Raw genomic sequence first — 12717 nt, forward strand, 5'->3', positions numbered from 1 at the left:
CTGTGGAGCACAGCAAAATGTTCATGAACATCATATATGAGCTTGCATTTGCATGCATATAGAAGTCAATGGAATAAAAACTGTAGTGTGACCGCAATTTTAATCTAAATGGGTTGTTGTTATAATAATTAAGAATATGGATTCAAGTAACCCTGGAACAACATATAAAACCAAATTTTGCTTAATTGCAATCGCAAAGTTTAATCGCAGCATATAATCATTGCAGTTAATAGTGTTCACCGTCTGTTTGATTATGTGTCATTTGTAACTAACTGCATGATTCTTACTGTACATCTCTGCCATAGTCACCACTAATAACCTACTCCTAAATATAATGTAGAAACCTTTTTGTATCTGTAACGATTTGTATTGTGAAAAGCGCTATACGAATAAACTTAGTAAAGAAAAAAAGCTGTGAAATCTTTTATATTTTTAGTCTTTATAAATGCCTAATTCATAATAAAGTAACAAGAGAGACAAAATAAATTACTGTCACACGTGTCATTGAATTGAGTTTTGGCACTTGTCATTTCTTCCTCTTTTGTTTGGCGAATTGTTCATCCCTCAACCCAGCCAGACTCCATCACCATTCCTCGGTGAATCATGGCAGTGAATTACAGCAGATAAACAGATTGGAAAAGCGGGCTGTGAACGCCCCCCGTGTTATTCCCCGACCACAGCTCACGTTACAGTACCGGACCTCTCAGTCAACCGTCCTCCACAAGTTTACATGGGCAAAGCCCTCTTTCCCCTCAACAACTAAGTACACTTATTCTGTGTTATTTCAACTACGCTCTCATTCAGGCCCGATTCATCCAAATATTGCTGAAAGAAAGGATAACAAATAAAGTGGTATTGCTGTGTAAATTCTCTGCGTGCCCACATATTTTAACAATGTCTCATAAAACCCTGCCTGCAAGTGGTTGTAAAAAATGTTGTCTTCACTTAGTTCCTCGAACTACGTTATGGCTTGGCCTATTTGTAGTGTGCATGAAACTGTGCTGCGATCTTTGTTTAACCCATTTGACATCTCTGTTTATTATCTTTGGGGGAAAAAATGATACATAAAGGCTAAACTAAACCGTTAAGTATTATTAGAGCTCAGTTATAATATGGCACATGTAATCTTTCACACAAACACATATGACACTCACAACCACCCTGATAATAAACCCCGTCAATTCCATTTAGATCTATTTAGAGTGCACACACTCACGCCATCCTTCTTTTCTCTCTGTTTCGTTCTCTCTCATCCTCCAGTAAGTCAACACCAGCGCTGTGATCCCAGGCTGTGCATGCGGCTCTAAACCAGAGATGACATCACTCACCCCACCAGCCTCCCTCCACTTTCTTAAACAAAGCCGAGTCCAAACCCAGATCTATAATTACAGTCTTAATCTGTGCACTGCCAGAGGCAGCATAGACCTCGGGTTTGGGGCTCGGCCAGCCTCGCAAACATGTTTAGGCCATAAAGGCCGAAGAGGATGGAGGATGGTCAGTCTCTGAAACCCACAGTGAGGGCCAAGAAGGCGGTTTCTTCAGCCTGCAGTGGTGACCTGTTCTGAAATGTACAGATGCGCTTTATTCATCTGCATTTGTTCGGCCAAGAATTTTGATAATCACAACCGATCTTTGTACTTGCCATTCAGTGCACATGTAATCATCCTGTATAGACTGACATTTATAGCTGTATATATTGGGGGGAGGCTGCCTCAAGACAGGAATTAAAGCCTCTACCAAACATGACTGTAATTATACCCTTTCATTTGTGAGCGGCCTTTCAAATGAAAATTCCCTATAATGCACTGAGGAATTTGCAGTGCTAGTGTTAGTGCTTGTCAATCTCGCAAAATTCCAAGGAAAACACCAACGTTGTCAGATAACTAAATCACAAAGTTGGTGTACAGTCTCTTAAGAATAAAACACCATTCCAGCTACTGATCCGAACTTCTTTAGAGACTAAAACAACATTCCATTATTGGGTTACACTTTATTTCGAGTCCACTTTAGACATTCTATTAACAGTAAGTAACTTTGCAACTACATGTCAACTAGCAGTTAGTAGAGTATTAGTAGACTGTCTGCTTAATATCTTCTAACACTTTCTTTGTCAACTTATTCTACTAACCCTAAACCTATCCTAACAGTCTACTCTGAGAGTTAGTAGACATGTAGTTGCAAATTAATGAGAATTAGTTGACATGTAGTTGACAAGTAGTTACAAAGTTACTTATAGTTAATAGAATGTCTAAAGTGGACTATCGAAATAAAGTGTAACCCATTATTGTAATAGTTTATGTTTAATGTTCTCGCCAATTAAAATTCACAAGTTCTCTGATGAGACTGAAGAGCCTCATACGTAAGGATAAATCGGTATTCAAATTTGGTAACACTTTAATATAGGGACCAATTCTCACTATTAACTATTTGCTTATTAACATAGTATTAACTTACTGGCTGCTTAGTACATACAGTGCCTTGCGTAAGTATTCATACCCCTTAATTTTTTTCACATTTTGTTATGTTGCTGCCTTATGTTGAACTGCTTTAAATTACTTTTTTTCTCCACATCAATCTACACTCCATACACCATAATGGTAAAGCAAAAAACAGTTTTTTAAAAAAATGTATCTTTGCAAATTTATTAAAAATAAAAAACTTAAATGATTCCATTGCATAAGTACTCATACCCTTATCTGGAACAGTTGAAATTTAGCTCAGGAGCATTCATATTGCTTGTAAATGTTACTACACTTCAAGTGAAGATAACCTGTGGCAAATTCAATTAAATGAGTATGATTTGGAAAGGCACACACATCTTAATAAAAGGTCTAACAGCTGATAATGCATATCAGAGCAAAAACCAAGCCCTGAGCTCAAAAGAACTGCCTGTAGAGCTCAGAGAGACAGGTTTGTGTCAAGCCACACATCTGGGGAGGAGTTCAGGAAAAAATTCTGCTTCATTAAAGGTTCACAGAAGCATGTAACACTCCACCCATCTGTGCTTTATGGCTGTGCGGCCAAACTCAATCATCTCCTCAGTGAAGACACATGAAAACACACTTAGAATTTGCAAAAAAGCTCCTAAAGGACCCTCAGACTGTGAGAAACAAGATTCTCTGGTCTGATGAACCTCAAATCTAAGCATAATGTTTGAAGGAAACCAGCTCTGCTTATCACCTGCAGAGTAGGCTACTATACCAAAAGTAAAGTGTGCTGGTAGCAGCCTGCTGTGGGGCTGTTTTTCAGTGGCAGGGACTGAGGAACTCGTCAGAACTCAAAAGCTCAATGCACCAAAATATCGAGATAGCCTTAATGAAAACCCAGTCCAGAGCATTCAGAACCTCAGACTGGGCAGAAGGTTTACCTTCCAACAGGACAATGACCCTAAGCACACAGCAAGAGTCAATTATAGACAACTCTGTGAATGTCCTTGAGTGGCCCAGCCAGAGCCTGAGCTTGAACTCAATCAAATATTTCTGAAGAAACCTGAAAATGTGCATCTGCCCCCATCCAACCTGACAGAGCTTGAGCGGTGAAGAGGTGAGGAGAAGAATGGCAGATAATTGCCAAATGCTGATGAGCAATGCTTGTTGCATCAAACAAAAAAAGACTTGAGGCTGTAAAGGTGCTTCAGCTAAATATTTAGTTATGAATACTTATGCAATGTACTTATTTAAGTTTTTTTTATTTTTAATACATTTACGAAGATGTGACTATTCTGTTTTTGCTTTGTCAATATGGTGTATGGAGTGTAGATTGATGTGGGAAAAAAGTAATTTAAAGCAGTTTAACATAAGGCAGCAACATAACAAAACGTGAAAAAAATGAAGGGGTATGAATACTTTCGCAAGGCACTGTATAAAGCACATATTCTGCATGACCATATTCTACATCCCTAGTAATCCCAATACCTAAACTTAACAACTACTGTACTAACTATTAATAAGCAGCAAATTAGGAGTTTACTGAGACAAAAGTCATAATTGAAATAAAATAAAGTGTGACCTAAAATTGTGCTGATCAGCATTATTGCCAATAACCGATAAATACATAAAAAAATAAAACACTAAAAACTAATATCTAACATTTTAAATGCTACAGATAAATTAGCATTATTGCAACATTATAATTATATAATTATAAATAGATATTTAATTTGGCACAATGTTTAACTTAGTGTTTAACATTGTGCATCAATATTTACAATATTATTAAAAAGTTTAGGGTCAATAAGATTTTATTTTTCAAAAATATCTAAACTTTTATTCAGCAAGGATGCACTAAACTGACACTGATCAAAAGTGACAGTAAATACTTTTACAATGATACAAAAACGTTCTGCTTTTGAACTTTCTATACATTAAATCATCCTGAAAAAAATCGCACACAAAAAACTAAGCAGCACGACCATTTTCAGCTGTGATAATAGGAACGGTTTCTTGAGCACCAAATCAGATTTGAGATATAATTTTAGTTCATATTAGAATGATTTTTGTAGGGTCATGTGACACTGATGACTGGAGTATATGCCTGCTGACAATTCCGCTTTTCAACAAAATTCTTATTGACGCCAAACTTTTGGACAATAATGTAATACTAGTAATTTAAAAAAAGTGTTTTACACATTGGCCGAGAATTAGATATGTTACATCTACATTATGCATCAAGACTTATACATTTAAAAACCAATTCCCACCGCACCGACAGACGCTGACTAACAACAACAGACACATTTGTCTGGTTTTGCAGGATCAGTGTGTTACTCCTGCCACGGTCTGTTGCCATTTATCTGTGCTTATTTTCACCGATTGAACTTGTTGAATTGGCATTTGTTGGGTCTTGGAGTTTCTGAGAAGTGACGTTCTGTAATCTGGTGACCATCGACGTTGGTCTGCATCTCTTTGTGGGGTGGGAATTGGCCTTAAGGAACCTGAAATATAGTCAAACATATATATTTATTTTTTTGTATGTGTGCAGAATGATCTAAGAACTTGATAAATTAAACATTTCTGAACTACCACGGATTCTCCAGTTACATGTGAGGCAGGAAAAGCTTTTGGGTCTAACTATTCACTCATTTTCATTTTTCATAACTTCCTTATTATTCCAATGGCTATGGTCCTAAAAATTAACCTCCATCATTAATAAAAGCTGAAAGGAAAAACCCAGCATACACAATTGTTTTGTTTTTTCTGACCACTACATAGTTTTTGCAGTGCCTTGTAAAGGTTAATATCTCCACAGCAAACCTCATGATCGAGGACCATCTGAGGGGTTCTTCCAAGGCCTCGCGAGCCAGCAGTGGACAGCACTGTGTTCCGTTGCTTCTTCCAAAGTTCCACGTCTTTCCCCAGAATCCTCAGTCCCTGCCAGGCCGTATATTGTGCTGTCATCTGTTGCACGCTAATGAAAAGTCACGGGAGACAGCGGTTGTGCATGTGATTGTACTTCTACTTTTAAATGCATTATTTATATGCTGTGTGTAGTGGACATTACACGCCATGAATAAAAGTCATACGTAGTCTGCTAAGGTGCCTGCATATAGTATGGCTTACTCATATCTTCAGCATTATAATAAAAAAAACTGTGGGTTAGATTCCTCAGCTCTTAAACCGACAGGATTGTGTGGTTTGAATATTTACTTTTTCATATATGCGGCAAAAACCAGCTTATCCATGTTCAGTTACTCAACAACCGACCAATATAAATACACTGTTGTCCAAAGTAGAGATTGTTCAAATCAAAACCTCCTTCCTGTCTACTAATGTTTGGTATATTTTAAAAAGGGTCTCATAATATTTATTTAAATGCACACAATTCATATTGAGGTTGATTCTTTTTCTTCCATGTCAAACATACAGATTTTCACCTAGACATGTGATATATTGCCTGTTTGTTGTTATTTAGCTTTGGAGGCCAATTCTGTCAAATCCAAGCCAGGAATTCTGAATGAAAGTCTTTAAGGACAAATTCATTGTGGAATTGCTCTTTGATATGGTTTTGAAGTGTTTTTAAAGCTAAAACGGTCAGCTATTAATGGAAGTTTGCTTACAAGGAGCACCTTGAGCCAGGATGAAAGGAAATGTAACCTTAGGCAACAGCACCTCACAGTTTATTACCCCACTGATACAAATCTAAAGGGCCGTATTAAATTCATATTGTCCTATTTAACTGACAGCCAGGTTACAGGAGTTGCAGTCAAGCCAAACATTTCTTTATAAGACTACTGATCGTTTGAATGGACATGTTCCAATTTACGATCTCTCAAGTAATATGATAAAAGCAGTAAGCCGCAGGTAATCACAGGCCTGATTGTGGCAATGAATTAAGAATTTTAACTTATTAATTAGTGGCCACATTTTACTAATTTGTTTTATTTTTAGTTAAACCATGGCCACGATTGAACTAATACGCAGGAACTAATTAAGTATAGGAACAAATTCCTGAAGGACATTCATTGATAGACTGGACTGGAGTCATGTTGATTGCTAGTGGATTATTGTGATGTTTTTATCAGCTGTTTGAACTCTCATTCTGACGGCACCCATTCACCGCAGAGGATCCACTGGTGAGAAAGACAAGTAATGTTATTTCTCCAAGAAAAAAAAGATGCCATATCCTTCCAACTGCAGCTTTGCTTTGTCGTTCAGCACAGGTGGTAAACAGCTCTTAACACACACACGCACACACACACACACACACACGCACGCACACACACACGCACACACACACACACACACACACACCATTAGCTTTTCATTAAGGAGTCACACTTGTGTTCCTCATGCTGAAGATCCTCCTGTGCCATCCGGGCTAGCAAGGCCTCCCAAAGCTAATTTCTCCAGACTTTTCCAAATACTTGTGCTTTCTGTTCTGGTCACTCATGAATGAAACAATCGGTGCAATTATGTTGTTTTGAGAGTCACATCAGTGGGGACGAAGAATGTGAGTCGTACTTTGGTTAGTGTGTGTGTGTAAAAAAGCCCATGTTCAGTTTGTGTTCTTTGTATTAAAAGGGCTGTACAGCGGTCAGATTGGTCATTTAATTTCATTGAGTAGGCGTGGTTTATTCAGAGACTGCGTGAGTATGTGAGTATATGGAGTGGATTTCTTGATACTCCGCATCAAACAGAGTAAATCGATAAAACTGAGATACAACTGTCTGTTTCATTACTCTCTGGGTCCCTGGACATCCCTTGTAGTAACTGACACTCTAAGGTGATTTAGTACCGTAACAGCAACCAACGCATTCGTACAGTCTCTAATACAGTGTGTCTTTAACAGCTTGTTGAGTACACAGGTCTACTCGAGAAGACAGAAGGACTGTGAGCACATGCAAATGTGTGGAAAACAAAAGTCCCTCATGAGTATGTAATTAAAAGATGTATGTATAAATAGATTAATGACATAGTTGAAACCAGAGGCGGACAGTAACTAAGTACATTTACTTGAGTATTGTACTTAAGTACACTTTCTGAGTATCGGTACTTCACTTGAGTATTATTTTTTCTGGGAACTTATAACTTTAACTTCACTACATTTGAAAGACAACTATTGTACTTTTCACTCCAATACATTTCTATCAAGGTCCTCGAAGTAGAAAGTCGTTAAGTTGCTTCAGAAGTATTGCAAGTATTATGTACGACAATAAAACAGTGCATTGACATAAAAAAGGAAATGTACTTTTGGTACTTAAGTACTTTTAAAAGCAAGTACTTCTGTACTTTTACTCAAGTAAAAATCTGTCTTTACAACTTTTACTTATAATGGAGTAATATTTGACCAGCAGTATCTGTACTTTCACTCAAGTAATGGAGTTGAGTACTTTGTCCGCCTCTGGTTGAAACTGAATCGAAGAGTGATTCCGTTTGATTTACTACAGCTGTTGACACTCCAACAGTAAAAACATGGCATGCAACTAATAGGAAAAAATTTCTTTCAGTTTCCAAACAACATTGTTTTCCACTAAACACAATAAAAGTTTATTCAAGAGTGCTGTTAGTATACTTCTAAACTGAAAACAATATTGATATACTGATTATACTTTCAGTATAGTGCTTATTAAAGATATATTTAAATTTATACTTAAAGTACACTTGGCTTATGACTAATAACAAAAATCTAAGTATATTTGGTCTATATTAATATAAGTATATATTTATATTAGTGTTAGATTAGAAAAAAAATAACGACTTTATTCAACAATTTGTCTCCTCCGCATGCGGAGAAGACGAATTGTTGAATAAAGTCGTTATTTTTTTTCTTTTGCGCACAAAAAGTATTCTCGTAGCTTCGTATAATTGCGGATGAACCCCTGATGTCACATGGATTATTTTACAGATCTCCTTGCTACGTCTCTGGACTTGGGAACATTTCAGTTGCATTGCTGTCTATGGGAGGGTCAGACAGCTCTCAGATTCCATCAAAAATATCTGAATTTGTGTTCCGAAGATGAACGAAGGTCTTACGGGTTTGAAACGACATGAGGGTGAGTAATTAATGACAGAATTTTATTTTTTGGGTGAACTAACCCTTTAATGGAATACTTCCAAATACAAACACCAACCCTACATATCTACTCTATCCATGTCCAATTTTGGTTTTGTCTGGAGTCTGTGCACTTATTTTTCCCAATGGAAATCATTTCTGCCATTTCCCAATAGCTTTGGCTACAGCATCGGTTCCCGTCCCATTGCTGTTAAAAAACTCTGACAACCAGAAAAGAAAAGGCTTCAAGTTCGTCTCTTGAGTTCATATCAGCAGCGCAATCTGTGGACAGCTGTATAATAGAGCCTTAACAGAGACAGTGACTTATGAAACAGCCATCTGACTCCCTGCTGTGAGTTTTTAACTCTTTCACAACTAAACCAGATAAAAAGCCAGACTCTTAGGAGGATGAAAGCCCACGAGCGCGCTCAGAAACGGTTTTCCACACACAGCCTGAGGTGAAGGATTCCATCGATCTTAACGCTTCGTGTTTAGAGGCCTGTCGGGTAACTTCAGGAATGCTGCTTGGGTTGCTCCAGCACGTTTTTTTTTTTTTGACATTTCCCCATTGTGGCGGCCTCCACCCCCATCCAAGGCCTTGTCATCGTTTCAGGAATCTGGAAAACACTAGGAGGAATGACAGGAATTTTGTGCTTTTCTCAGTCCCTGTTTTCCTCTCTTCGCTTCGGGTCGTCCTCATGGCCGGGGCCCTTAAGTTTTTCTTTTGTTTTTTTGAATGGTGACCAACAATAACAACATCCCATAAACAATGGAGTTGGTTGAGTTGACGGGGGGTGTGTGGGGGGGGTGAAGTGTTATTGCGTTTGGCAGCTGCTGCGCTGGCAGGCTCTCGGCTGAGGGTTAGCAATGTGCTCTTTGTGGTAGTGAGGAGATATTATGTCAGTTCTTGGATATGTGGCAGGTCTCGCGGGACAGAGGACTCTGCATCCTCTAGTAAACCCCCTCTCTGTTCCTTTCTCACATGCGTTCATTTTAACAGGCACAATGCCATTGAAAAAGCACCTCAAATAACTCAACAGTTCACAGTTAGGCTATTTACTAATACATGGTTAATAGAAAACCATCAGAAAGCAAAGTTTGTGTACTTAATATTCAATTAGCTTATACAATACACTTCCAAAAAGTGGTTTTGTAGCAAGGCCATAGAAGAACTATGGTTTCCCCAAACAACCTTCCAGTGAACAGTTCTTAAAAGAATAGGTATCACTTTAGTTTAGGGAACAATTCTCACATGTCTATTATAAACATGTTGGCTGTTTAGGACTTAAAGCACATATGACCATATTCTACATCCTACCCAATACCTAAATTTAACAACTACTTACTATTAATAAGCAACAAATTAGGAGATTATTGAGTCGTAGTTAATGGTTTGCTAATAGTGAGAATTGGATCTTAAAATAAAGTGTGACCAAAGAATCATTTTTTTAGTGAAGAACAATTTTATAAAGAACCTTTATTTATAGATAGATGGATAGATAGATAGATAAAAGTACATGGTAAAGCTCAGCATGGTGTCATACTTAATGTGTTAGCATTTGCAACATTGTTCTTTGGACCCTCACACACAAAGCGGTTGAGTAAAAAGGGGCAGGGCCTTGGGCCTCCCCAATGCACAGGTGCTGGCCCAGTGTTGTTGCCATGACAACAGGTCATGGTTGGCACAGGGTCCTGGCCGAGGTGTATGCTCTCAGGTTACAGATTTTGCAACTTTTGAGGGCCAGAGGACTCTTCCAACTCTCAGTGCCAAAATAACACAAGAAATCTAATCAGGAACAAAAGCAACAAAAATATTACAAAAGCACAGTTGAGTGGAAGTGATGTTATTATAGAGTGTAAATGTATTAACACAAAGGTCTCCAGTGTGAAAATAACAATGAAACAAATCTGTAGTGTCAGATTTGAGGTTTTCAATATAGGTTTCTCACATATGTGACCCTGAAGCACAAAAGCAGTCATAAGTCGCGGGGGTATATTTGTAGCAATAGCCAAAAATACATTGTATGGGTTAAAATTATTGATTTTTCTTTTATGCCAAAAATCATTAGGATATTAAGTAAATATTTTGTAAATTTCCTACTGTAAATATATTAAAACTTAATTTTTGTTTAGTAATATGCATTGCTAAGAACTTCATTTGGACAATTTTAAAGGCGATTTTCTCAATATTTAGATTTTTTTTGCACCCTCAGATTCCAGATTTTCAAATAGTTGTATCTCGAAATATTGTCCTATCCTAACAAACCATACATCAATGGAAAGCTTATTTATTCAGCTTTCAGATGATAGTATAAAGTTTCGTGAAGATTGACCCTTATGACTGGTTTTGTGGTCCAGGGTCACATTTGTAAGCAATTTGATTATAAATATAAAGCATGATGAACTATGCAAAGTTAAGATCCTGCTGTTGTATTCGTGAATGAATAACTGAAGGTCCGACTTCTTCCCACAGGATCTAGTAATGTACAAAATGAAGTGACCGCCATCTAGTGGTCATATATTTGTAAAACAGTTCAAGATGTCTATTTTTATTCAGAATACAAACAGCTGAATATGTTACTCCATTAATACACCAGCATAAATTAACACAACTATTCAAAGTGATAACATGACATAACATTTTGAAGTGCTGACGAACAAAAGCAACAAAGTTTCCATTTTTATTTTATTTGAACTATTTTTAGGTATTCGTTCTTTCTAGTTTCAATCATATTCCCACACAAAATATACAAACACATAAGATTCATACATCCTAAAAGTCTCATTTGATGCATGGTAGCAAAGAGTTAATGTGTCTGTCTCACATACTCAATCCTCAGTGCGTGACACATCAGTCCTTGTGTTCATTCACTCAATTTTCATCCGCACACTGGACTCATTTTGGCTTGAAGGGATCAGACCAGATCTTCACACCTAATTCAAATAAGACACATAAATGACGATTATATATAGAAACTAATGTCTGTTAAAAGCATTCACATGGGCCTAATGCAAATGAACCGTCACACTGAAAACATAATCCTGCCAAATAATGATCCTATAAATCTCGTGTGTGATATGAGGTGTCACATGTATGTTTACAGTAATAACAATGCAAACTCAACACACTGGGCAGATGACATAATGGCTTACCAACAGGCTGCACATCTGCTTGATTGATTTCGGCTCGATTTACCTTCTGGATCTGCTCTGCAATTACAAAGACACAAATGCAGACAGCATAAAGACAAGTACTGGGGGAAATGCTGACACTTTTTAGGGTAAATCTCACAAAAACAAGCTTCCTCCACTTTATTATTATTCTTACTATTTTAATGGTTAAAACATTTTTACTTAATAATTACAGTGGCGTTCCATGTTATTTTAGTATCGCTGCTATATCATCATTTTTTGCTTTTAATTTTAATTAAAGTTTTAGTAATTTTGTTGCCTTGTCATTATTATTATTGTCTATGTTTACGTTTGCATTTTTATTTTTAGTTATTTTAGTACTTCAAATAAACGAACATGAGAAACGTTGCCTTGGCAGCTAGCAGAAATAACATAAATGATATATATTTTATTTTATTATTAATTTGTATGTTTTTAGTTTTAGTTAGCGGTAATAACCCTGGTGGTGTTCCTAGTTAATTTATGAAATTATTTGTAGTGCAGTTTATTTTTTCACTAACTCATTATCCAATTATTGGATTACAAAATGCTATATAATTCTACTTGATGTACGTCATTTTAGATAACAGTGTCCTAGTGTTACTTTAGAGTGCTTTTTCTTCTTCTTTTTGTTGTTACATTGCTCAAAAAATGAATAAAGTCCCTTTTATTTAACTCAGCGTAGATTAAAGGCAGTATAACACTAAGGTGAAGTATAAATTATTTACAATAATGCAATAATATGTGTAATAACCAGTGTTGGGGGTAATATATTAAAAGTAAAGTTTTTCAAATAAGTAACGCAAGTTACTTTTTTTGTTTTTTTTTCAATTTATTGATTGACAGCTCTGGTGTTGCCATGTTGAGAGAAATCAGATGTTACTGTAGTTCAAAATAAATATGAATATGCATATTCTCATCTCACTCACAGATTCAGTATTCCTCAAAATGAATAAAAACAATGCAACTCAGAATATGACGCAAACCTGCAATAATTAAATGTTAAACAACACAAATATCCTTTATGTATTTAATCCCATTCTATTAAGCAATGTC

The 12717-nt window shown here is 36.6% G+C and overlaps 1 protein-coding gene across 1 annotated transcript in view; it reads right to left on the reverse strand.

Moving 5' to 3' along the window:
• Positions 1-10840: 10840 nt before the first annotated feature.
• The window catches only part of smim20 (small integral membrane protein 20), a 2345-nt gene continuing 468 nt past the window's right edge, over positions 10841-12717 (reverse strand). Inside the window, exons 2-3 of the mRNA XM_016289064.1 lie at positions 11644-11700; positions 10841-11424 (exon numbers count right to left, since the gene is read on the reverse strand). Of these exons, the coding sequence (XP_016144550.1) occupies positions 11387-11424; positions 11644-11700 (95 nt within the window). The 3' untranslated portion in view covers positions 10841-11386. The remainder of the gene's footprint in view (positions 11425-11643; positions 11701-12717) is intronic.

Source organism: Sinocyclocheilus grahami, unplaced genomic scaffold (assembly GCF_001515645.1).
Source record: "Sinocyclocheilus grahami isolate Dianchi unplaced genomic scaffold, SAMN03320097.WGS_v1.1 scaffold240.1, whole genome shotgun sequence".
In the NCBI taxonomy this organism is placed as follows: Eukaryota; Metazoa; Chordata; class Actinopteri; order Cypriniformes; family Cyprinidae; genus Sinocyclocheilus; species Sinocyclocheilus grahami.